Below are 23,718 nucleotides of genomic sequence, written 5' to 3'. Positions count from 1 at the left end.
AACTTGGCAATGTTATTGATCTTTATAATCAAAGACAATTCAACATGGCGCTAAAATTTCCCAAAGTAAGGTTTATCACGGAAACACATTTTTTTGCCATTGCAATTATCTAGATCAAAACTAAGATGGCGGTAATTGTGTTTTCATTGCAGCCATGTGATATTGTACAGCAGTGTTTGCAGCACAGAGAGAAACTGCAAGCTCATTTGATGTTGCTCCAAGAGACGAGAATTCAGCTGGAGAGTCAGCAAACTGTTGATAGGAACCTGGAAACCCTTCAACAACAGCTATGTGATCTCAAAGTAAGTAATCTACTTTCACATCTATCAGCAGTCTTGAATTTAAAGTGTGATTATTGCAATTTTGAAGTTAAAAGCTATAACTGCAAAGTATTGATATCTACAACCTACAGAGGGTGGTGAATCTGTGGAATTCTTTGCCACAGACGGCTATGGAGACCAAGTCACTGGGTATGTTTGAAGTGGATGTTGAAAAGATTCAGATTTAGATTCATTTATTTATCATGTACAGTTAATGCATCATTTGCATAAACAACCAACACAATCTAAGGATCTACTGGGGCAGCCAACGCGTGTCGCCACATAGTTTGGCACCAAGCTGCATATCCAAAAGTGGGGGAGTCTAGGACCAGAGGGCACAGTATCAGAATAGAATTGTGTCCCTTTAGAACAGAGATGAGGGGGAATTTCTTTAGATAGAGAATGGTAAATTTGTGGAATTCATTGCCATAGACAGCTATTGAAGCTAACAGATTGGGATATTTAAAGTGGAGATTGTTAGGTTTCTTGATTAGTAAGGGTGTTAGTGGTTATGGGAAGAAGGCAGAAGAATGGGGTTGAGAGGGGTCATGATCGAATGACGGAGCAGAGTCAATGGGCCGAGAGGCCTAATTCTGCCCCTGTGTCTTATGGCCTTCAGGGCTTATGAAAATATGATGCGGTGGCAGAACAGTTGTAACCTGAGGAAATGGAATTATGAAACTAAAGAAGTGATTGCAAAATGGGAAGGTTCCCATTCAGCAAGTTAGAAACTGGAATCTGAAAAGGAAGTAATTTAAAAACAAAGAAACAAGAGGGAGTGGGGAGAATGGAACTTAATAACAGCTTTACCTAAGGGTTTGCACAGAAATGGTCTCCAATACTGTATGGTGTAAATTGCATGAGTTTAGTGAACTGTGGGTAAGTAGATGGAGATCTGGAACAGCTTTCTTAATGCAGTTATATTATCAAGTTCAAATTCAATTGTCAATCAACCATACCCATGAATACAGTCAATCAAAACAGTGTTTCTCTGGGGCCATGGTGCAAAACACAGTACCAACAGTGACATACAGAGCAGGAACATTTAACTACAATAGCAGAAAAACATGCAGTCACAAAAAAATATATATAGCTCGAGTCACTGAGAGCCCTGCCCTGTATATTGATGGTGCATGGGATGTTGTCCTGGAGCCATGTTTCTGCAAGAACAAGCACACAACAGTTCCTCATCATGCGCTCCTGCAGCCACAGACAAATGCAATTCATCTTGTCTTCCACCGAGCAAGACTGGAGAGCAGCACCGATGGGAGGGTCCAGTCCCCAGCCCAGCAGGGACTCCAGTGCGCCCACTGTACTGCAGCTCTGGCATCTCCTCTGGGCGGATCCAACTGGCAACCCCACTGCATGAGGGCCTGGTCTCCGCAACAACCGATTCTCCAATTCTCCCTCACTCCTTTAAGTTTTCTTTTAATCACTTCCTTTTTGGATTTCCCTCTATAACTTTTTGAATAAGAACCTTCCTATTCTCCATTTACTCTTTAGTGTCTTTAATTCCATGCCCTCAGGCTGTTGGAGTACTGGCAGAGAGGAAGAGCCCATTCTAATGTTGCAAGCATTAGCTCTACTTCCTGTAGGCTTTGTGCTCTGGCACCTCTCAAACACAGATGGGTGGGAGAATTGGAGGGTGTTTTTAATTGTAAAAGAGGTTTTATAAGATAAAAGTGAGGAAATCATAAGGGAAACTAAAGCCAAGGGCTATCAGAAATAAGATTTTCTTATTTCTCAGAGATGATATTTATCGGTTACTTTGGAAAGAACTTAATTACCCAGGAACAGAGAATGAGGACACCCCAGAGTTTATGCATTAATGGGGCAGCAGGAAACACTGGAGAATGAAGGACAGGAAGGATTGACTGACAGGAGAAGGTGAAAAGGGTCAGAGAGGGGCTGGTTTGGAATATGATATGGACCATATAATGGACTGCCTGTGTGGTAAAATTCAATGCAGTTTTGCATCTGAAAAATGTATTGACTTGATAAAATTTGCCTTTTTTCTAACTCCACCCCACCCCACTTTGACTCTTCCCCACTCTGCCTGATAACCCCCCACTGCACCATCTGTTTCACCCTGTCTGATTCCACCTACTGCTTTTCCAAGCTCAGCCTGCTCTTCTGCCTGTCTCCTCCCCACTCCGCCTGTCGTCTCCCCACTCCCCCGTCTCCTTCCCTACTCTGCCTCTTCTCCCCACTCTGCCTGTCTCCTCCCCACTCCACTTCTTCCCACCCAACAGCTGCACTCCTCCCACTCCACCTTTATCTTTGCCTTCCAATTTAGTCTTTTCTACTCGGCCTGATTCTCCTGTCTTAAGCTGCCTGACACATTTTTCCTTTGTTTCTCTCCCTCTCTCTCTCTCTCTCTCTCGCTGTCTCTCACTTCCTTTCTCTCTCTGTCTTCCTGTCATTCTTTCTATCTCTCTCCGTATTCTCCATTTCTCTTTCTCTCTGTCTCTACTTTTCCTTTTCACTCTCTTTCTCTCTCCTCCCCAAACCCACACCCCTGCCCAACACCTCATACCCTTCTCTGTTTCTTTTGCTCTCTTCTACTGCTTTCTGCTTACCATTCTCATGAACTTTTCTTGTTGTCCCTTTGGAGGAATGTGTAACAACACCCAGATGTGGTAACAAGTGTAAGTAACGCCAAGGAGCTTTGCAAATTGACTGTGAACCTTTTCCCAGTTACTGAGGTGTGAACTGGAGGAGTCGGTCACAGGCAGCCTGCGAGCAGCCGAGGATCTTCTGGCGAAATGTTGTGAGAATAGTAATGAGGTTTTCCTGAGGAACTTGGAAACGGATTGTAAAGATTTACAGGCTGCTCTGGGGGATGTGGTGGAACTTTGCTCAAGCAAGGCTGAGGCCCTGGGTTGTGCCATTGAAGAAGAAGAGGTAAGTCGCAAAGATTTCACAAATAATTCTCTTTTAACCCATGAAGTAAAACTCTAGCACCATTTTAGTTATTATGATGCAGATGGAAGCCATTTAGCCCATCCTAATAGTAGCAATCCTGTTAGTGCTGTTCCCCTGTGGCCCCATCACTTATTCAACTCACAAGTCCGACTCCCTTTTGATTTTCCTTTTACCATGTATCAATTTAGAGCAGACAGTTAACCTACTGTCATGTGGGAGGGAATCCAGCGGAAAGCCACATGCTCGTGGGGACAACGTGTGATCCTCACGTAGACAGCATTGAAGTCAGGATCAGACCAGAATCACTGAAGCTGTGCAGGAGAGGCACTACCCGCTACACCACCATGCCCCCTTCTGGAACATGTCCAGAATTAAGAGTGTCTTTTTATTTCATGTATGCTGAGCCATTGCATTTAACCCAATGTTGAATATTATAATTCAGTTTCCCCAAAAGTCTGTGAATGTCTTGAGGACTCCTGACCCCCTGTGCCTAAGGTTGATGGATTTTCGTCAGTGTTGAGGGATATGAAGGTAAGGTGGGTAAATGAAATTCAGATACACTCAAAGTGCAAAGTTGAAGGAAAATCTGTTATCAAAGTCTGTACATATACAACCCTGAAGTTAATTTTCTTGTGGGCATTCACAGTAGAGCAAAGAAATACGATAGAATCACTGGAAAACTAAATAACCAATGTGCAATTGAAAACAAACTGTGCAAATACAAGAAAAAATAATAAATCATTAAACGAATAAATACTGAGAACATGAATTGTCGAGTCCTTGAAAGTGAGTGTGTAGGTTGTGGAATCCATTTAGTGTTAATGTTAATTACCCATGGTAAGCAGAGCGTGAAAGACATAGCGGTAGACAGCTTTAAGGTGCATTAGTTAATGAACTCATTCATTTTAGCTGATTATCAGCCTTTGCCTATGTTAACGGCCGACTTTTCGGCTGCATCACTTCATTACCCCCGACTCGAAATGGTTTAAATTTCTGCTCTCATTTTCATCACAGCTAAAGATCAGGTTGTCATACCAGGAGCTCCTTGCCACACTGGAAAGCCTTTCCTGCCGCATCGAAGAAAATGCGGCCACCTTGGAGGCCCTCTGGGCTGAGCCTGCCGGTGATGTGGAAGCTCTCCAACACTGCACACAGCAACACAAGGCAAGTCTCACTGACAGCTGCTGAAGCTCCAGAAAATGGGATAATCCAATCCCCTGCTTCTTGATAATGTTAACTGATGGATAAATATTAGGTAAAACAGCAGAGAGAGCTTCCTAGATTGGGCAGGCATTGTCTCAGTTCAATCAGTTTGCTTCAGATTGGAGTGAGTTTGTACCTCAATAGATAGTACTCTAATACAGTGATTCTCAACTGTTTTTTGGCCACGACCCCCTTAGTAGCTCTTCTCAGGTTCCAGGGCCCTTCTTTCAAACAGGGATACAACACGAACAGATAGACAGAAAATCATTTATTATTGAACACCAAGAAAACCTACCTTGACGTATAATATATCCAAACACATAATACTTTAAAGTTACTAGGCTAAAAAAGGCCTAGCAAGACATGCTGATCTTTGCAGAATGAAGTATGGCGATAATGGGTGCGAGAACCTTTGACTGAATACGTTGACCTGGTGCAGTCTGATTCACGACTGACTCTGAAGTGAGGCTGTGTGGGAGGAGCTTAACCAATGAATTTACCATGTGCGCCGAATTCAAACGGTGTGCTGGAAAGATATTATAAGTAGGAGGGAAACTATTGACTCCAAGGAAAGTTGCTGCTTGGGTATTTCATCGGTTCAGTTACCAGGGCCCCCATAATCCTTTGGGGCTCCCCTTCTCACAGTTTTCAGTCGGTGGCCCCCGTTGAGAATGGCTGCTCTGATACACTTAGTTACTGTGTAATAATCTGAAAATACTGAGAGTTGAACCTTGAAACCATCAATTTGGCATTGGCTATCCACTGTTAAATTTATTTCTTTATGCTGTAGATATATTTTTAGCCTCAAATTGTAGTCGAATAAACCCCAAAGTTACGCAAACTCCTCAGCTGATCAGGCAGCATCTGTGGAGATAAAAACCAAGATAATGTCTCACGTTTGTAACCATTGATCAGACGCTGCAAAATGTTAGCAAGCAACCTGTTTTACGTTGCAGAGTTAAGTGGGGACAGGAGGAGAGAACCAAAGGGAGGATAGGTCATAGGGTTCAGAGCAGGGGGCAGGGAATGGAACAAATGGCAGTGGGGTTGTCTGAAAGAGAGTGATAAAATTAGCCTGGAGGAGAAGAAAGAGCTGGAAAGGAAAGAACCAAACAAACAAGATGATGGCTGAGATAAGGCTGATCATCTGAAACTAATGTGTCCTGGAGGTAATAATTTACCAAACTCATGTTTTTCAAGCTTGGCTTTGTCTTTGTCGGAACAGGGTGAAAAAAAGACCAATGACCAAGAAGCTGCAGTTGGGTGAAATGCAGAATTAAATGCAGATAGTGTTAACTGAAGGCTCACCCAGTTGGCTTTCCCCATAATCAAGGAATCCTCATGGAATTCTGGATTTGGGAGAAATGGTTGCCTACCAGGAGTAGACAAAAAAATGACTATTGTTGAATTAACTGCACATTGAATAATAATAGTAGAAAAGGTTGCTGCCAATGTGGCTTTGTTAAAACTTAATCCACTCTTCCCAAAATAGCCCTACATAGAACATGCACTCAGTGGCCACTTTATTAGGCTCAGGAGTAGGAACTGGTGGGCCCTATGCTGCTGTTACCCACCTACTTCCAGGTTCAAAGTGTTGTGCATTTGTAGATGTTCTTCTGCATATCACTGTTGTAACACATGGTTATTTGAATTACTGTCACCATCTTGTTAGCTTGAAGTGGTCTGGTCATTCTCCATTGACCTCCCTCATTAACAAGGTGCCCTCACTGGATGTATTTTGCTTTTCACACCATTCTCTGTAAACTCTGGAGTCTGTTGTGCATGAAAACCCCAGGAGATCAGCAGTTTCTGAGATACTCAAACCACCCTGTCTGGTACCAACAGTTATTCGCCATCAAAGCCACTTAGATCATATTTCTTTCCCCATTCTGATGTTTGGTCTAAACAACAACTGAACCTGTTGACCTTGTCCACATGATTTTATGCATTGAGTAGCTGCCACATGATTGGCTGATTAGATATTTGCATTAATGAGCAGGTGTACAGGTGTATCCAATAAAGTGGCCACTGAGTATAGAATATTATGACACAATACAGGGCCTTTGGCCAATGATGTTCTGTGGACTTTTCCACTGGAAACTGAGCTAATTTGAAAGCTGTTCTTGAGTGGTTTTGGACCTGTGTGAGTAGAGCAAGTATTCTGGCCAGTCAGGTCAAAGAAACTAAGGTATCCAAACTAAAACCAAAAAGAATAAACTTTATTGTTTAGTTCAATGCCAAATCATGTAGAGAAAACCAAATATAAAAAGTGGTTTAATAAAGTCCATGAGATAGTTTAAAATGATAAATACCATTTTCAGCAATGGTTAAACACTGAAAGAATAAAACTCTATCCCTTGTAAAGTGAATTTTTTGTGCCCGAGAGATTTTTTAACCTAATCAGCAGTATAAAAAAGTTTATCAACATCTGAATCAATAAGTGTTCACTTTTAATGGTGTGATTAGTGGAGATGAGTACCACAGTCTCATATCCTTACAAATGTTTGCATGTGGTGTCTATTGGCTATGTACCTTTCAATGAGGCGGGATATTTTAGTCTGCAAATTTCTAATTTTCTTGTTAACTTGTCTACATACAAAGTGGAAATAGCCATCCAATTTACTTTTTAAATAATGGTGAAATCTCTTGCTCAATTTTGGCTGATGATTTTTATGTTTTTTGGTTCGCTGGAGTTCTGATTACCCATTTCACTCTCCTTTGCAGGATCTAGAAGAAGGCTTTGCTGATATAAAAACTCAACTGGATAGCACTGCTTTTGACATCCAGGTCTTTATTTCGGAGCACGCATTGGATCTCCCTCCTGAGGAGAACAGGAATCTGCTCAGGCTTCTAAATAGGACCCAGACATCATTCAGAAATATGATGGAAGTAATATCAGCACAGATGAAAACATTGAATCTTAAGTTGCAAACCAGATTAGAGCAGGATGATCAGAAGGTTTGAGCAGTTTGATTGTGGAAAGTTGGCATGATGCATAAGAAAATCCTCTTTAGCATGCTTTTGTGTAGGTTGTTGCACTTGTTCACTTTCCAATACTACTTGAAGTCTCTGCACTGAAAATATGGTGATCAGGAATCTGTTGCAATATACTTGTCAAGTGGTGACATTATCCAAGCCAAACACCCTCTGTGGCTTCTGCCATTAACCCTTAGACTTGCCAGCTTAAGTTAACGTGGCAAAGATCTTTCACAAGCGATTTATTAAACTAGTTTATCACCAAGCCATATGTGATGATGTTAGGGCAGCTGGTCAGAGAGTAAATTTTCAGAAATGTATTCGGGGAGGTGAAAGAAGCAGAGAACATCAGGGAACAAATTCCACAGGTTTTGAACCTTGGGAACTGAAGCATGGTTGTCAATGGCGATAAATTTAGATTCCTCCAGAAACCATGTTTACAGTAGTGTTGTACCACAGGACAAGAGAAGGTTATGGAGATAAGAGAGGAGAGAGGAAATAGGGACATTTGAAATCGGTTTGAAAATTTTATAATTGAGTCACTGCTCAATCAGGACCATAAGGCAAAGGAACAGATTTAGGCAGTTCTGCCCATCGAATCTGCTCCGCCATTCCATCACATCTGATTTATTTTCCCTCTCAACCCCATTTTCCTGTCTTCTCCTTGTAACTTATGATGCCCTTGCTAATCAAGGACCTATTAACTTCCACTTTAAGTATACCCAAAGACTTAGCTGTCTGTGGCAAAGAATCCTTACTGATTCAACACCCTCTGGCTAAAGAAATTCCTCCTCATTTCTGTTTTAAAGGCATGCCCTTCTATTCTAAGGTTGTATCCCCTGGTCTTAGTCTCTCCCACTAAAGGAAAAATCCTCTCCACCTTCCCCTGCTCCCCCACTACAGGAAACACCTTCTCCATTCTTAAACGAGATAAGGTAGGTCAGTATGCACGTAACAGTTAAGTCCTGATCTTTGACTTAGACCCTCCATACAGTCCTTTCTTTGCCTCATAAATTTCAAAATTGCGCTAAGTAACCATTCATGTCCACCAGTATTGATGTTGTAACAGCTACAGACACGTAATTATTTTAGAATATAATGTCGCATTCTGAAGATGGCAACTCCTCAAACTCCATGGCTGCCATTGCTGGGTGGGATGGGGGCAAGGGCAAAGATAGGTAAACTTCAATGTAATCTTGTTGTGGCGTACCACAATAGTTATGGTCCAGGTTACAGCAGAGACTTTGCCTTGTTTGAAATACCCAATGAACAAGGGATCAAAAAAAAAGCAAAGCCTGGAGTTTATGTTTTATGGACAGATTAATATTTGGAAGAATGGGGAAGGAAAATTGGTTTCCATTAAAATAGTAAATAATCAGAGGAAAAAGATTAAAGCTCACTGGCATAAGCATCAGAAAGGTAAAATTTTTAAAGAGAGAATTGTTATGACCCTCAGTACATCATCTGAAAAAGCAGTGAAAACAGATTTATTCAATACCTGGATAAAGATAAGGGCTTGAGTCTAATTAAATGGCCTTCGTGAAGAGTTTCTTGTGGATGTGATAGGTCAAGGATACTCCCCCTGTCCTGTGTCATTGTTGTCAGAAATAATTATCATTTATCTCTTAAGACAAAAATTTAGTTTGTCAATAAAAAATACATAGTGTAGGTATATGCACATAGATGCTTAGAAGAAAACAGGCTTGAGCAAAGAATACTGACCCATCCTTAATTCCACCTTCTCCCATGTCTCATTATGTAAGAGCTAAGTAAGGCAATTGGAAGCATCTTATACTTGCCTTTTGAAAGAGTTTTCTTGGATGGAAGCTCCAAGAACTGTTAACCTTCACTTACATCCCGTTTTTGTCTCTTGGGCATTTTGCATCAGGAGATCTGTGCCAGAATGAGTCCATATTTAAAGGGCATCGCCCATATGATTCACTCTAAAATAAATTACTTAGACCATAGAACTATCAGACATAGGAGCAGACAAGAGAAAATCTGCAGATGCTGGAAATCCGAGCAACACACACAAAATGCTGGAGGAACTCAGCAGGCCAAGCAGCATCTATGGAAAAAAGAGTACAGTCACATTTCAGGCTGAGACCCTTCATCAGGATATAGGAGCAGAATTGGACCATTTGGTCCATTGAGTCTGCTGTGCCATTTCATCATGGCTAATTTATTATCCCTCTTAACCCCATATTCCTGCTTTCTTCTGGTAACCTTTGACAGCCTTTCTAATCAGGAACCTAACAACCTCCACTTTTAATATTCGCAATGACTTTGCTTCCACAGCTGACTATGGCAATGAATTCCACAGATCCATCTCCCTCTGACTCGGGAAATCCCTTCTCATTTCGGTTCTAAAGGGATGTCCTTCTATTCTGAGAATGTGCCTTATTGTCTTAGACTTACCCACTATAGGAAACATTTTCTCCACTGCCTCTCTATCTGGGCCTTTCAATATTCGATAGGTTTCAATGAGATTCCCCCGCCCCTCATTTTTCTAAACTCCAGTGAGTACAGGCCCAGAGCCATCAAATGCTCCTCAATCAATCACCCTTTCATTCCCAGGATCATTCTCATGAATTTCAGATTCTAATGTTGCATTCTGAAGATAGCAACTTCCCCCAACTCCTCGGAGATGCCAGTGGTGGATGGAGGGGGTGGGGGGTGGGGTGGAAGCTTCAGTGTAATCTTATTGAGCTTCAATTTTTTGCAGCATGAAGTATATTGCAAATGGGGTGTGTCTTTAAGCAAATGAAACAAGTAGTTATTTACACATGAAAGATTATTTAAGCATGCCACTGCATGGATTCTGTAATTATTTAACACACGACAAATTGCCAAGCGCTCAGAATAGAACACTGCTTGTGGTGAAAAGATCTTGCACACTGTGACTAACACTGTTCTACAGACCTTTTACAGATGGCCACTTGCCGCATTTACTCTCTCGCAAAATCTCTCAAGGGAAAGGAACCTGGAGTCTAAGGCCATCTGAACAAATCAAATAAAAATGCAGCTGTTATCTTCCTCCTTGCATGAGTTCTGGGTATATACAGCATTGATTGAACTAACACCATCTGTGAGATTCATCTTTGTTTAATCTGGTTTACCTTAACCATCTTGTTCACCTGTTACCATGTTTGCAGCATACATTGGTGATGTAGTGTGGGACTTTATATTAAAAGAAAATTCTGTGTCGTAAGGAAACAAGAGAAATGTAAATAAAATACATGCTTTTTGCTGGCAAAAACAGGCTTTGGAAGAAAAGCAAGAGGAATGTAATAAGAGGCTGCAGGAGATAACTGATCTACTGACAGTGATGGAAAACAAAGTAATCAGCTGTGACAGTGGGAAATCTGTTTCCAGCGAAAACCTAACGGATTTACAAAAGCATCAGGCGGAGCATCAGGTTAGTGGTACAGTTTGTTTTCTTACATTGGAGCAGGGATTCCCAACCTGAGGTCAATCATAAAGAAGTTTGGAAACCCCTGCATTAGAGAAGTGGGAAGTGCATTAATTGACATGGCTGCTTGTTTCAGTGTTGCAATTTCAGTCTCAGACCACAGATCAAGATTAGCGGGGCAAGGATCCATTGATTGGCCACACTTATAGGTAGAACCTAAAAGCCGATTTATATTTGTGCGTCAAATGTATGCTGTAAGTACAGCTTAGCTGTGTACCCTACGCTGTATTCTATGCCAAACCCTACGCCGTAGCTTAATGCGCATCTCTCCCAAAATGTAACTACACATCGTGGCGATGCTTACCGCAACAACTGTGATTGGTCCGCTTGGTAGCATCGCATTTCCTCCTACACTGCAATAGCTTCCCATTGGGCGACTGAAGGGCAGGGAAGGAACTCTGGCTGCAATGCTTTCCATAAAGCTTTACAGACCTCCGAAATTATGGAGGACCCTGTGCTTGACGCCACTTTGTAGCTAGCTGCTACAGCTTGTTGACTTCCACCTGAAGCTAAAACTCGAATGGTGATTGCCAGTCTCTGAGTATACTGTGCGTATGCGAAATAAATGGTTGGAGATGATGAACCAAATCGTCAAATCTACCTGCCGACATCTGAAAATATTTGAAATGCATTTGCTCGTCCGTGTCTCTCAGTGGCCGGACAAGCACAGAAAAGTCACCCTCCTTCAGTTTCAGTCGCCATTGTTTGAAGTTTGAGTTACTTCGTGTTGAGTTTCAACATGAAGAAACTCAACACAGTGGCATAGAAGCCCTGCTGCCAGCTGGCGTTTTGGCAGTGAATTGCAGAGAGACGCAGACACACCGACGCACAAGTATAAATGCTCACAACGGCGAAAGCCCACTTGTGTAGGTTACGGCTTAAGCTAGTATGCACAAGTATAAATCAGCCTTAAATTGCTCAGCTGTTAGTGTCGTGTAAATTGAGGATCACTGTTTATTGTATAGATTGGGTTACACTTGGAGCATTACATTGCTGGTTACTAAACTGTAAAGATTTCTTTGAAGCAGCTTGGAAGAGAATAAGGAGTTAATATTTGATGTTGGAAGGAAGTGCTTTGAGATTAGGTTTGACATTAAAGATTAAATGTTGCTTTACTTGTTACATGTACATTGAAACATACAGTGAAGTCACAGGTAAAGCACCCCCCCCCCCAGCCATTGAGCACATTTACATTAAACACTGTCCTAGGAAAGCAGCTTCTGTCATCAGAGACCCCACCAGGTCGCGCTCTCTTCTCACTGCTGCCATCAGGTAGAACGTAAAAGAGCCTCAGGACTTGCACCACCAGGTTCAAGAACAGTTACTACCCCACAACCATCAGGCTCTTGAACAAAGGAGATAACTATACACAATTTCCCCAGGATTAGAACGTTCCTACAACCAATGATCTTGCTTTGATCTCATGCTCTCATTATTTATATTTGCATTTGCACAGTTTGTTGTTATCTGCACTCTGGTTGATCTTTCAATGATCCTGTTATAGTTACTATTCTATAGATTTGCTGAGTATACCCACAGGAAAATGAATCTCAGGGCTGTATATGGTGTCATATATGTACTTTGATAATAAAATTTACTTTGAACTTTGAAATGCTTCGTTTTGCATCAATGACCAACACAGTTCGCGGACATGCTAGGATCAGGAATGATTAAATTAGATTAGATTAGGTTATGAGGACACGCAGTCCTCTTTTATCGTCATTTAGTAATGCATGCATTAAGAAATGATGCAATGTTCCTCCAGTGTGATAGCACAGAAACACAAGACAGACCAAGACTGAAAAACTGACAAAAATCACATAATTATAACATATAGTTACAACAGTGCAAGCTATACCGTAATTTGATAGAAGAACAGACCATGGGCATGGTAAAAAAAAGTCTTAAAGTCTCTCAAAAGTCCCAACAGCTCACGCAGATGGTAGAAGGAAGAAAACTCTCCCTGCCATGAGCTTCCAGCGCTGCAAACTTGCCAATGCAGCATCCTGGAAGCACCCGACCACAGTCCAGCTCTCAGTCTGTCCGAAAACTTCGAGCCTCTAACCAGCCCTCCGACACCGAGCACCGAGCACCATCTCTGCCGAGCGCTTCGACCCCAGCCCCAGCCGCCAGCAACAGGCAAAACCAAGAACTTGGGGCCTTCCCTCCAGAGATTCTTGATCACACAGTAGCAGCGGCAGCGAACCGGGCATTTCAGAAGTTTCACCAGATATTCCTCTGTGCTTCTCACGTCCGTCTCCATCAAATCAGGATTGTGCATGGCCCCTATTTAACAAATACGATATGATACAATACAAATACGATAACAAATGTCACCATGCTTCTGGCACCAACATAGCATGCCATCATCTTCCTAGGCCATACATTTTGGAATGTGGGAGGAAACCCACGCAGACACAGGGGGATCATACAGACTCCTTACAGGCACCACTAGGAACTGAATGCTGACCTTTCCTCCAGCAGGCGCTGTAAAACGTTACGCTAATCACAATGCTACCACATTTACCATGTGCAAGTTATAGGCATCACCAGACTTGACTGAAAGTTCTTGAATGGGTGGAGTTTGTTATGAAGCAAAAGTACTTATCGCCCTAACAGCTAAAATTGTTCACTTTTTACTTAAATCGGGTCTAATCAATTCTGTTAAATTAGTCAGCAGAATGTTTCCTCCACTGGACAACCCTTTTTTCACCTCTCAGCTACGCATTATGGCCAATCAACCTACCTATCTGCATGTTTTGGGGAGGAAATAGAGCACCCAGAGAAAGCCCACGTGGTCAAAGGGACAATGTGCAAATTCCACACAGACCACACCTGAGAGGCAGCAACTCCAGCAGCTACATCATTGTGCTGCCCAGGTCAAGATTTCCAGTAATAAAGGGGCTATTCTTCAGAGCTGGTGAAACAGCCTCTCAGAAGAGACTCAAAACCAAAGACACAAAAGTTTCCTTGGCATTGCTGGAAGGAGCACTGAGGAGTTATTTCTATTTTGATAATAATTACTTTCAAACAATGAACTTCAGAAGACAGATTTTGTCGTTATTGACTTTTAGGCTTTCACCCCTTAGAGAACTAATGATCACTTTTTCATTGTTAAATTAACTCAAAAGTAGAATGTCAGCTATAAAACATTAAAGAATCCTTAACAGTGCCATCAGGAGCATCTTCACCCCACAGTGTAGTCAGGAGGCATCCGCAGCCCAGGGAGGGAGCCTAGCCCTGCGGAAGGGAGCCCACCCCAAGAACATGGAGAGGAGGGAGGCAGTCCATTTAAAAATAAAACTTTATTTTCACACTGAGTTGAAATGCCCATAAAATGAAAAAAATTATGTAGAGATTTTATCTACTAAAGTAGTTGATTCTTTATTTGAAGTTCTTCGTGCAATGACATAGTTATTCCACATGAGCTGACTTGTATGTTTTTCCTTGTTTTTCAGGCCTTACAAAAGGAAATCCAGGCTAATGCAGTCACTTTAACAAATGTGGTAAGTGCAACTGAACAGTTTCTGGAGAAGAATGGAGACAAACTTCGATCAGAGGAGAGAGCATCAATGGAAAGTAAGCTTGCAGAAGCCAAATTGAAGCTCAGTGCATTGAGTGAGAAAGTAGACTCCAACATCAAGGACCTAGACAAAGCTGTAACAACTGCTATCAAACAGGAAACTGAGAAGGTGCGGGTTATATTTCTCTTTATCTTGGTTTTGATTATATCTGTCTCTATTGATCTCTGATCCATAGGATTGACTACTATAGACCATAGACTCAGTGGCCACTTTATTAGGTACACCTATAAACCTGCTCATTAATTCAAGTATCTAATCAGCCAATCATGTGGCAGCAGCCCAATGCACAAAAGCATGCAGACATGGTCAAGAGGTTCAGTAGTCATTGAGACCAAACATCAGAATGGGGAAGAAATGTGATCTAAGTGACTTTCACTATGGAATGATTGTCAGTGCCAGACGGGGTGGTTTGTGTATCTCAGAAACTGCTGATCACCTGGGATTTTCCTGCCCAACAGTCTCTAGAGTTTACAGAGAATGGTGTGAGAAACAAAAGAAATCCAGTGAGCAGCATTTCTGTGGGCAAAAAGAGCCTTGATAATGAGGGAGGTACAGGAGGAGCTTAATAAATTGGCCACTAAAGTTAGAGGGAAGAGATTCAGAGAGGATAGGAGGGAACCACCTACACCCAGAGAGTGGTATTTGGAATGCATTGCCTGAGAGAGTACTTGAAATTGAGTCATTGGCAGCATTGAAGTGCCCAGGGAGCACTTGAATTGCTTAAGCATGAAGGGTACTGGACCAAGTGCAGGAAGGTGGGGTTCATCTGGAATAGAAACATAGAAAATAGGTGCAGGAGTAGGCCATGCAGCCTTTCGAGCCTGCACCGCCATTCAATACGATCATGGCTGATCATCCAACTCAGAACCCTGTACCTGCCTTCTCTCCATACAAATGATGTCCCCTGACCAGTATGGATGAGTTGAGTCAAATGGGCTCATCCATGCTGTCCAATTCTACGATTCTTATTTGTTTTGTTTAGAGATACAGCACAGTAACAGGCCCTTTTGGCAATATGGGCCTGTGCCACCCAATTACACCCATGTGACCAATTAACCTACTAACCACATTTCTTTGGAATGGGGGAGGAAACCGGAGATCCCGGAGGAAACCCACATGGTCACGAGGAGAACGTACAATCTCCTTACAGACAGTGGCGGGAGTTGAACCTTGGTCGCTGAAGCTGAAATAGGGTTATGCTAACCGCAATGTTATCGCGTCATCCTATTGCGATCCTGGCCCCTTGTAGGGACTTTCAAAATGGTTTTGATGGTAGAGGATGGTGAGTTGGTTAGAAACTAGAGATAAGACACTTAAAATGTTTTGGTTTTTGAAATATGTGTACTGATACTCCGAGGAGCTGTCATTCACTGAGTGTTGTTCACAGGCCGCAGCAGTGAGGCAGTTGAAGGAAAATGACAGTAAAGTCCAAGCGCTCCTGGATTGGCTGTCCCGTATGGAACAGGAACCAATGACTGAACAGGAGGGAAAAGAAACACTACAACAGAATGGCAACACGATTTCAGTGGATGGACTGACAATGCTCGAGAATGAAGATACGGTCAATGGAAACCTACCTCGTGACCTAAGTGAGGCCAAGGGAGATGAAGAGAAAGAACTAATAACTGATGGAAATTTGACCCAACAATATGAAAAAGCCAAGGTAGGAACTTAGTTTTGACAGTAATCGCATGCAGTTAAATGGGTAATCATGGACACAGTGTCACAAAGGGTCTTTTTCATGTATGACTCTCTGAATTTAGAAGATTCAAGATTATTTATTGTCATTCTTCAGTACACAAGAGTAAAGGAGAACAAAATGATTGTTACTCCGGATCTGATGCAGCATAAAATACACAATAATATAAATACATAAGATTAGCTTAAGTACATAGTCTGTCTGACTGTATGCACATAAAGTGACACTAGGTACAGGAGTACCTGTCCGTACATAAGGTGACTCTGACAGAAAATGATCAAGTAGTGGTGATGGGTGGGTTAATAGGTGGAAGGCTTGATCAGCCTGATGCAATTGGGGAAGTAACTGTTGAAATGAATGTGAATGTGTGTGGATATTTAATGTGGACACCAGCTGGTGGCATAGTGGCATCAGTGCCGGACTTTGGGGCGAGAAGTCCCGAGTTCGAATCTGGCCGGTTCCCTTGCACGCTCTCCATCCATGCCTGGGTTGAGTGTCGAGCTAACAACTCAACCTCATAAAAGAAAACCTGGAGAGGGATGGGCTCCGCCAAGTTTCAGATGCCCAAGACACGCCGTACAATGAGCAAACCAAAAAAGCTTGTCTTCTGCCTTCTCCTATAACCTTTGACACCCATAGTAATTAAGATCCAATCAACCCCCACTTTAAATATACACAATAACTTGACCTCCACACCTGTGGTAATGAATTCCACAGATTCACCATAAGAAAGGTAAGTTTGTGTTCTTGAATCAGCTCTACCATTCTGTAAAATAAAGGCTGGGCTTTGTCAGCTTTCTAGTCCCATCCCTATCCTCAGCCCACTCAATTCTTCTTTGAGGCAAAAACCATTGAGTACATTTGCATGGAGTGCTGCCTCAATAAAGTAGCGTCCATCAACAAACACCCCCACCATCCAGACCATGCTCTCTTCTGACTACTACCATTGGGCAGGAGGTGCAGAAGCCTTAGAAACCATAGAAAACCATAGAAAAACTACAGCACAAAAACAGGCCTTTTGGCCCTTCTTGGCTGTGCCGAACCATTTTCTGTCTGGTCCCACTGACCTGCACACGGACCCTATCCCTCCATACACCTCCCATCCATGTATCTGTCCAATTTATTCTTAAATGTTAAAAAAGAACCTGCATTTACCACCTCATCTGGCAGCTCATTCCATACTCCCACCACTCTCTGTGTGAACCACCAAATTCAGAAACAGTTATTACCCTTCAACCATCAGGCTCCTGAATCTGTGCTTCATTCACCACTATTCTGAAGTGATTCTACGCCCTTTAGACTCCCTTCCAAGGACATTTTGCAACACGTATATTGAGTATTATTTTTATTTACACAGTTTGTCTTTTGCACATCAGTTGCTTGTCATCCTTTCTTATGCATACAATTTTATTGTATTTCTATTTTTCCTGTAAGTGCCAGCAAGAAAATGAATCCCAAGGTAGTATATGGTGACATATATACAATTTTGATAACAAACTTACTTTGAATTCTGAAATTTGCTTCTGTCTTCTTATAGGAGATGAAGCCAAGGCTTTGTATGGCTTCTCAAATGCACATACAAGATGACCTAATACTAGATTAAATAGTGGGGTGAGGGGCTCTTTAGTGTGTTGGCAATGTTTGTCACTGAACAATAATCACTGATTGGTGATTGTGGATCCCTGCATCTACTGTGCAGGAATTGACTGCTACATTACACAGTGGTGACACTTCAATGTTCTAATTGGCAGGATAGCTCTTTTGGAATGAAAGTGTACATTTTTTTCAATGAAAAATTGAGCAGTTTAGATTTACACTCAGCGACCCCATTATTAGGTACAGGAGTGGAACTTGGTGCGGTCTACCGTGACTATAGCCCATCCACGTCGAGGTTCTGCACGCTGTGCATTGGAGTTGCTGTTCAGCACAGCACTGTTGGTACACATGGTTATTTGAGTTACTGTCACCTTCCTGTCATCTTGGACCTGTCTGGCCATTCTCCTTTGACCTCTCTCATTAACAAGGCATTTTCACCCATAATACTGACGCTGACTAGATGCTATCTGCTTATCGCACTGTTCACTAAACTTTAGAAACTGTGGTGAGTGAAAATCCCAGATTGGCAGTTTCTGAGATGCTCAAACCACCAATCTGCCACCAACAATCATTCCACCAAAAGTCACATAGATCACATTTCTTCCTCAGTCTGACGTTTGGTCTGAACAACAACTGAACCTCTTGACCATGTCTGCGTGCTTTTATGCATTGAATTGCTACCAAGATTCCCTGATTAGATATTTGCATTAATGAGCAGGTGTACAGGTGTACCTGATAAAGTGGCCACGGAGTGTAAGTGCCAGGTAACTTTTGATTTTAGTGTTAATGCCCATAGGTTCACAAGGTAACCATACTTCATACCGGTTTTGTCCCCCAAACAGCTTCGTCACCAGCAAGTTGCATCACAACAGCAGTCTTACATTATATCTACACAAGCAGTCCGGGACTTCCTGCAGAAGCAAGGCCCAAGTATTCCGGCGGAAGAGCGGGAGAAGTTGGAGAAGGACTTGAATGAGTTGAAGGTTCAGTACGAGATGGCACTGACCCAGTCAGAGAGCAGACTGAAACTGATACAGACTGTGCAGGACGAGTTGAGGACATTTTCCACGGATTACAGTGAATTTGAAAACTGGTTGCGTCAGTCAGAGCAACAACTGCAGGATCTCCAGTCTGGTGCCAAAGATGTGGACACTTTAACTAGCAAACTGAAAAGGCAAAAAAGCTTTTCTGAAGATGTTATCTCTCACAAAGGGGACTTGAGGTACATTACTATCTCAGGACAAAGAGTCCTTGATGCTGCCAAATCCTGTGGTAAACTGGGTCTGAATAAAGACGGCAAACCTCAAGTAGATACGTCTGCAACTTGTGCACAGGTGCAGAGCCAGCTGAACGAGGCAAGTGACTGTTACAAGTCACTGCAATCTAAGGTAAGGGTTGCTGTTTGCTGAGACAAGAACATTTGATATCCTAGCTGGTTTTATGCCCTCCTGGTTAATAAGCAGCCCTGTGGGCTTCTGGCCATTGGAAATAACAAATGGGTGAAGGGACTGTAAGGATGGTAGAGGTCTTCCTTCTCCCCTTGTGTTGCAATGGTTTTGTACAAGATGTCATCCAGGGAAATGTGGGGAGAATAATTCCCATTGGATTAGTTGTACGGTAGATCAGTAAGTTTCATCCAGGTACATTGGTTTGCAGCCACATTTTTAAGATACCTGTGTTGATGAGTTAATTAGGCACTGTAAGTTGCCTCTAGTGTGTAAGTAAGGACTATAATCTGAGACAAACTGATGGGAATGTGGGAGAATTTATTGCTTATATATTTATATATTTTTTTCTTTTTTTTGTATTTGCAGTTTGTGCTTTGTTGCATATTGGTTGTTTGTCCATCTTTGTTGCGGGCAGTTTTTCATTGATCCCATTGTTTATCTTTGTATTTATTGTGTGTGCCCAGCATCTCAGGGTAGTACAGTATATGGTGACATATATGTACTTTGATAATAAATTTACTGTGAACGTTGAATAAAATGAGATTAGTGTAGAATTAGTGGAAATAGGTGCTTGCTGGTTGGCACAGACTTATGGGTTGCATGCCACTAGGGAAGAGGTTCTAGAGCATGGAACCCAGTCTGCAGAAGATATGTCACCTAGTGTTGGTTGGAAATGAGATGGGGGATGCATCTGTGAAAGAGGGAATTTGGGGAACTGGGCATTCTCCAGTGCTTGATGTATTTGTAGAGGAAGAGTTGCATGGTCAGAGTTGGGGGTAGTGGAATGCTTTACTACCCAGTGATGAAGGTTCAATTCCCACCGATGTCTGTAAGGAGTTTGTATGTTTTCCACATGACCACATGTGTTTCCTCTGGGTGCTTCAGTTTCCTCCCACACTTCGGAGACATACGGATTAGACGCAAGTAACATATTTCACTTTATGTTTTAATGTTTTGATGTACGTGTGATAAATAAAGCTAATCTTTTAATTCTTCTTTGAGGTAGATGCTTATAAAATGGAGAAGGAAGGACTGTTGGGTGGGGTTTGAAGGTGGCAGAGCAAACGACTGTTGAGTTGGAATGCAACCTTATAAGGCCAGTCTACAGTCAGAAATGTAAAGAAGGGATCGATGACGATAGTGACATTAGTGGTGTCAAAGACCACAAAGGGATAATTAATTTTTGGTTGCTTAGTGTTACAGCATGGTAACTGTGTGTATATAGCTCATAGTTTCAAAGATGAATAGAGTTAGAAATTGCATGTGGGCTACACTGGCATTCATGTTAGTTGGATTGTCTGGTTTATTTTGTGCTAGTATATTTGTGGTGTTATAAAAGACTAGAGCAGAAAGTGCAGAAACACAGTTGTGAGGACATGGAATTCATCTCCAGAGTTTGCAGCTGAAGAAAAAAATGCCAACTTTGAAGATTAGGTTGAGATGGTGAATGAAGGAAGTCTTTGCTGGGGCTGTGGAAAAGAGTGGGTAAATTTGAAACATAGAACACAGAACTCTACAGCACAGTACAGGTCATCTAGCCCACGATATGTTGACCTCTCAATATCCTCCAAGATCAATATGATTCGAACAAGCTGCCGGTGTGTGAAGTTGAACCTGTTGGTATGTTATCTGGTGGCAACTTTTAATGCTTCTGGAGACTGATAAACTGATGTTTATTGAGATTAATTTTGATTTCCTTCACATTCCCCCCACCTTTCAAACAAATTATTAAATTATTTAAGTTTACACCTACCTAGGGGCTATTCCCTGGTTCTCCAACACTAGTTGTGTATTGTGCACTCTGTTCCGTTGTTGCGTCATTTACGTGATTTTCATAAAAATTAACATTATTAATTTCTTACACTGATAATTATTGAGTCTTGTTGAACAACACAGGAATGTAGTTTTATGTTTGATATTGCATGCAAATCTGAGCAGAATGAAAGAAATATTATTTGTCCAAATGCTTGATTTATAGCTGTATTGCTGGCGGGTGAGGACATACTTGAAAATCTCAGCTGTAGATCATACTTCTTCATCAAAATCTTCATGCGTTAGTCCAAGCTGAGGCTTTATAAGGAATTGGTCAGATCACAATTGGAGTATTGTGAGCAGCTTTGGACCTGTACTCTCAGAAAGAATGTGCTGGAACTGGAGATGGTCCACAGGAGGTTCATGAGAATATTCCGGGGACTGAAAGGGTATGAGAAGTGTTTGAAGGCTCTGGGCCAGTACTCACTGGAGTTTAGAAGAATGAGGGGGGATCTCATTGAAACCTATCAAATATTGAAAGGCCTAAATAGAATGGAAATGGTAAGGATGTTTCTAATAGTGGGGAAGTCGAGAACCAGAGGGCACAGCCTCAGAATGGAAGGATACCCCTTTAGAACAGAGATGAGGAGGAATTTCTTTAGTTAGAGGGTGGTGAATCTGTGGAATTCATTGCCACAGATGGCTGTGGAGGCCAAGTCATTGGGTATGTTTAAAGCAGACATTGATAGGTTGTTGATTTGTAGTGGTGTTAAAAGTTGAGGAAAGAAGGCAGGAGAATGGGGTTGAGAGGGATATTTAAATCAGCCATGATGGAATGGCAGAGCAGACTTGGTGGGCTGAATGGTGCAACTCTGCTCCTATGTTGAATGGTCTTATGGTAGAGTATATTAGTTTCCACAAAAAGCTTGTGTTTGGCTCATCTGATTTATGTGATTAACTTTTTCTCCTTACAATAGTGCAATCAGTTGGGTAAAAACCTCAAGGATGTGGTGGATAAGTATGAGCATTATCAGGAAGTGTCGTCCGATCTCCTACCCTGGCTTCAAGCTACTGAGGACACCACAAGAACGCAGCTGACGGAGGCCATTGCTGCAGACCCCAAAAACCTTCAGAAGCAGCTGGAGCAAACCAAGGTTGCAATTCTGTCCATTTTCCAATAAGTTGGTCACATCTTCCTTCCTCTTGCTTCTCACTGTATGAAGTCTTTTGCTTTTATTTCCTGTGCGCAGGCTCTGCACGCTCAGATATCTGGACATCAGCCCGTTGTTGAGAAGCTTAGAAAAGCCGTGGATGCACTTCTGGACACAGATGAAGATCTCTTAATGAATCGCAAAGAAATCCAAGATAACCGGGGTACGTTGGTCAGTTCAAATGTATTTGCTTTAGCATCTACAACAAAGAAATGGACCTTTTGGCCTCATGTTTGTGTGCCAGTGTTTGTTGAGTCATAGGGAGATGCAGTGTATGCACAGGCCCTTCAGCCCACTGCTGTCCATGATCACCCATTTACTCTCATCCTACATTAATCCTATTCTCTTCAATTTCAAACAACAGCCCAGATTTTCCTACACTAGGGGCAATTTTCAGCGGCCAGTTAACCTACAAACCTATACATCTCTGGGGTATGGAAGGAAGCTGTATATATTGACTGGTTGCATCATTGTCTGGTATGGAAATACCAATGCCCATGAACAGAAAAACCTACAAAATGTCCATCAAAGGGAAAGCCCTCCCCACCGTTAAGCACATCTACATGGAGCTCTTTCACAGGAAAGCAGCATTCATCATCAAGGACCCCTACCATCCAGGCCATGCTCTCCTATCACTGTTGCCTTCGGGAAAAAGGTACAGGGGCCTCATGACCCACATTACCAGGTTCAGGAACAGTTCTTGGACCAAGAGGGGATAATCTTACTCAACTTCAGTCACCCATCACTGAACTGTTCCCACAACCAATGGACGCACTTTCAAAGGCTCTTAATCTCATGTTCTCAACATTTTTTGCTTATTCATTTGTTTATGGTTATTATTATTATTATTATTTTCTTTTATATTGCAGTTTGTTGTCTCTTACACATTGGTTGTTTGTGTATGCAGTCCTTCATTGATTATATTGTATTTCTTTGTATTTATTGTGAATGCCCACAAGAAAATGAATCACAGGGTTGTATATGGTAACATATATGTACTTCGAAACCAGGTTACCCAGAGGAAAACCAGGCGGTCACAGGGAGAACATACAAACTCCATAGAAGACAGCTCCCAAAGTCAGGGATTGAACCCAGTTCCTAGGTGCCGTGAGGCAGTGGCTCTGTTAGTTGCACTACCATGTTGTCTTCAACCTGATTGATCTACTGGAATACATTCCTTCTAATCCATTCTGCACTCCACTTCTTTTATCGCCACCAGAATATATAATCTTACTGCTTTCCTTTTTGTGCTGTTTTTCTCTTAAGTGTATCACCATTATTCACTTGACATTTCCACTTCTCATGACAGAATGCAGGGAGGGAGAGGCCATGGGACTTCATGTGTGATCCTCCCTTATTTCCAGAATTATTTTCATACGAGTTTTAAACCCAGCTTTGTAGCACATGCCTTTACCCTGGATATAGAGTGTCCCAGGCTGGAGCAGCAAACTATAAACACAAGAGATTCTGCAGAAGCTGGCGATCCAGGACAACACACACAAAATGCTGAAGGATTGCAGCAGGTCAGGCAA

At 42.1% G+C, this 23,718-nt stretch overlaps 1 protein-coding gene across 13 annotated transcripts in view; it reads left to right on the top strand.

Moving 5' to 3' along the window:
* The window catches only part of dst (dystonin), a 637,976-nt gene that overhangs the window by 365,555 nt on the left and 248,703 nt on the right, over positions 1-23,718 (top strand). For 9 of the 13 annotated variants that reach the window (XM_063040140.1, XM_063040054.1, XM_063040095.1 and 6 more), the window contains 10 exons: positions 153-302; positions 3,018-3,224; positions 4,260-4,409; positions 7,173-7,406; positions 10,687-10,842; positions 14,355-14,588; positions 15,868-16,143; positions 18,618-19,163; positions 21,953-22,129; positions 22,226-22,349. In XM_063040140.1, the coding sequence (XP_062896210.1) occupies positions 153-302; positions 3,018-3,224; positions 4,260-4,409; positions 7,173-7,406; positions 10,687-10,842; positions 14,355-14,588; positions 15,868-16,143; positions 18,618-19,163; positions 21,953-22,129; positions 22,226-22,349 (2,254 nt within the window). The remainder of the gene's footprint in view (positions 1-152; positions 303-3,017; positions 3,225-4,259; positions 4,410-7,172; positions 7,407-10,686; positions 10,843-14,354; positions 14,589-15,867; positions 16,144-18,617; positions 19,164-21,952; positions 22,130-22,225; positions 22,350-23,718) is intronic. The other 4 variants (XM_063040111.1, XM_063040127.1, XM_063040122.1 and 1 more) reach the window with 1 other exon arrangement.

Source organism: Mobula hypostoma, chromosome 2 (genome assembly GCF_963921235.1).
Source record: "Mobula hypostoma chromosome 2, sMobHyp1.1, whole genome shotgun sequence".
NCBI lineage: Eukaryota > Metazoa > Chordata > Chondrichthyes > Myliobatiformes > Myliobatidae > Mobula > Mobula hypostoma.
Note: the sequence above shows the minus strand (reverse complement) of the source record. Positions and strands in the feature narration are given on the sequence as shown.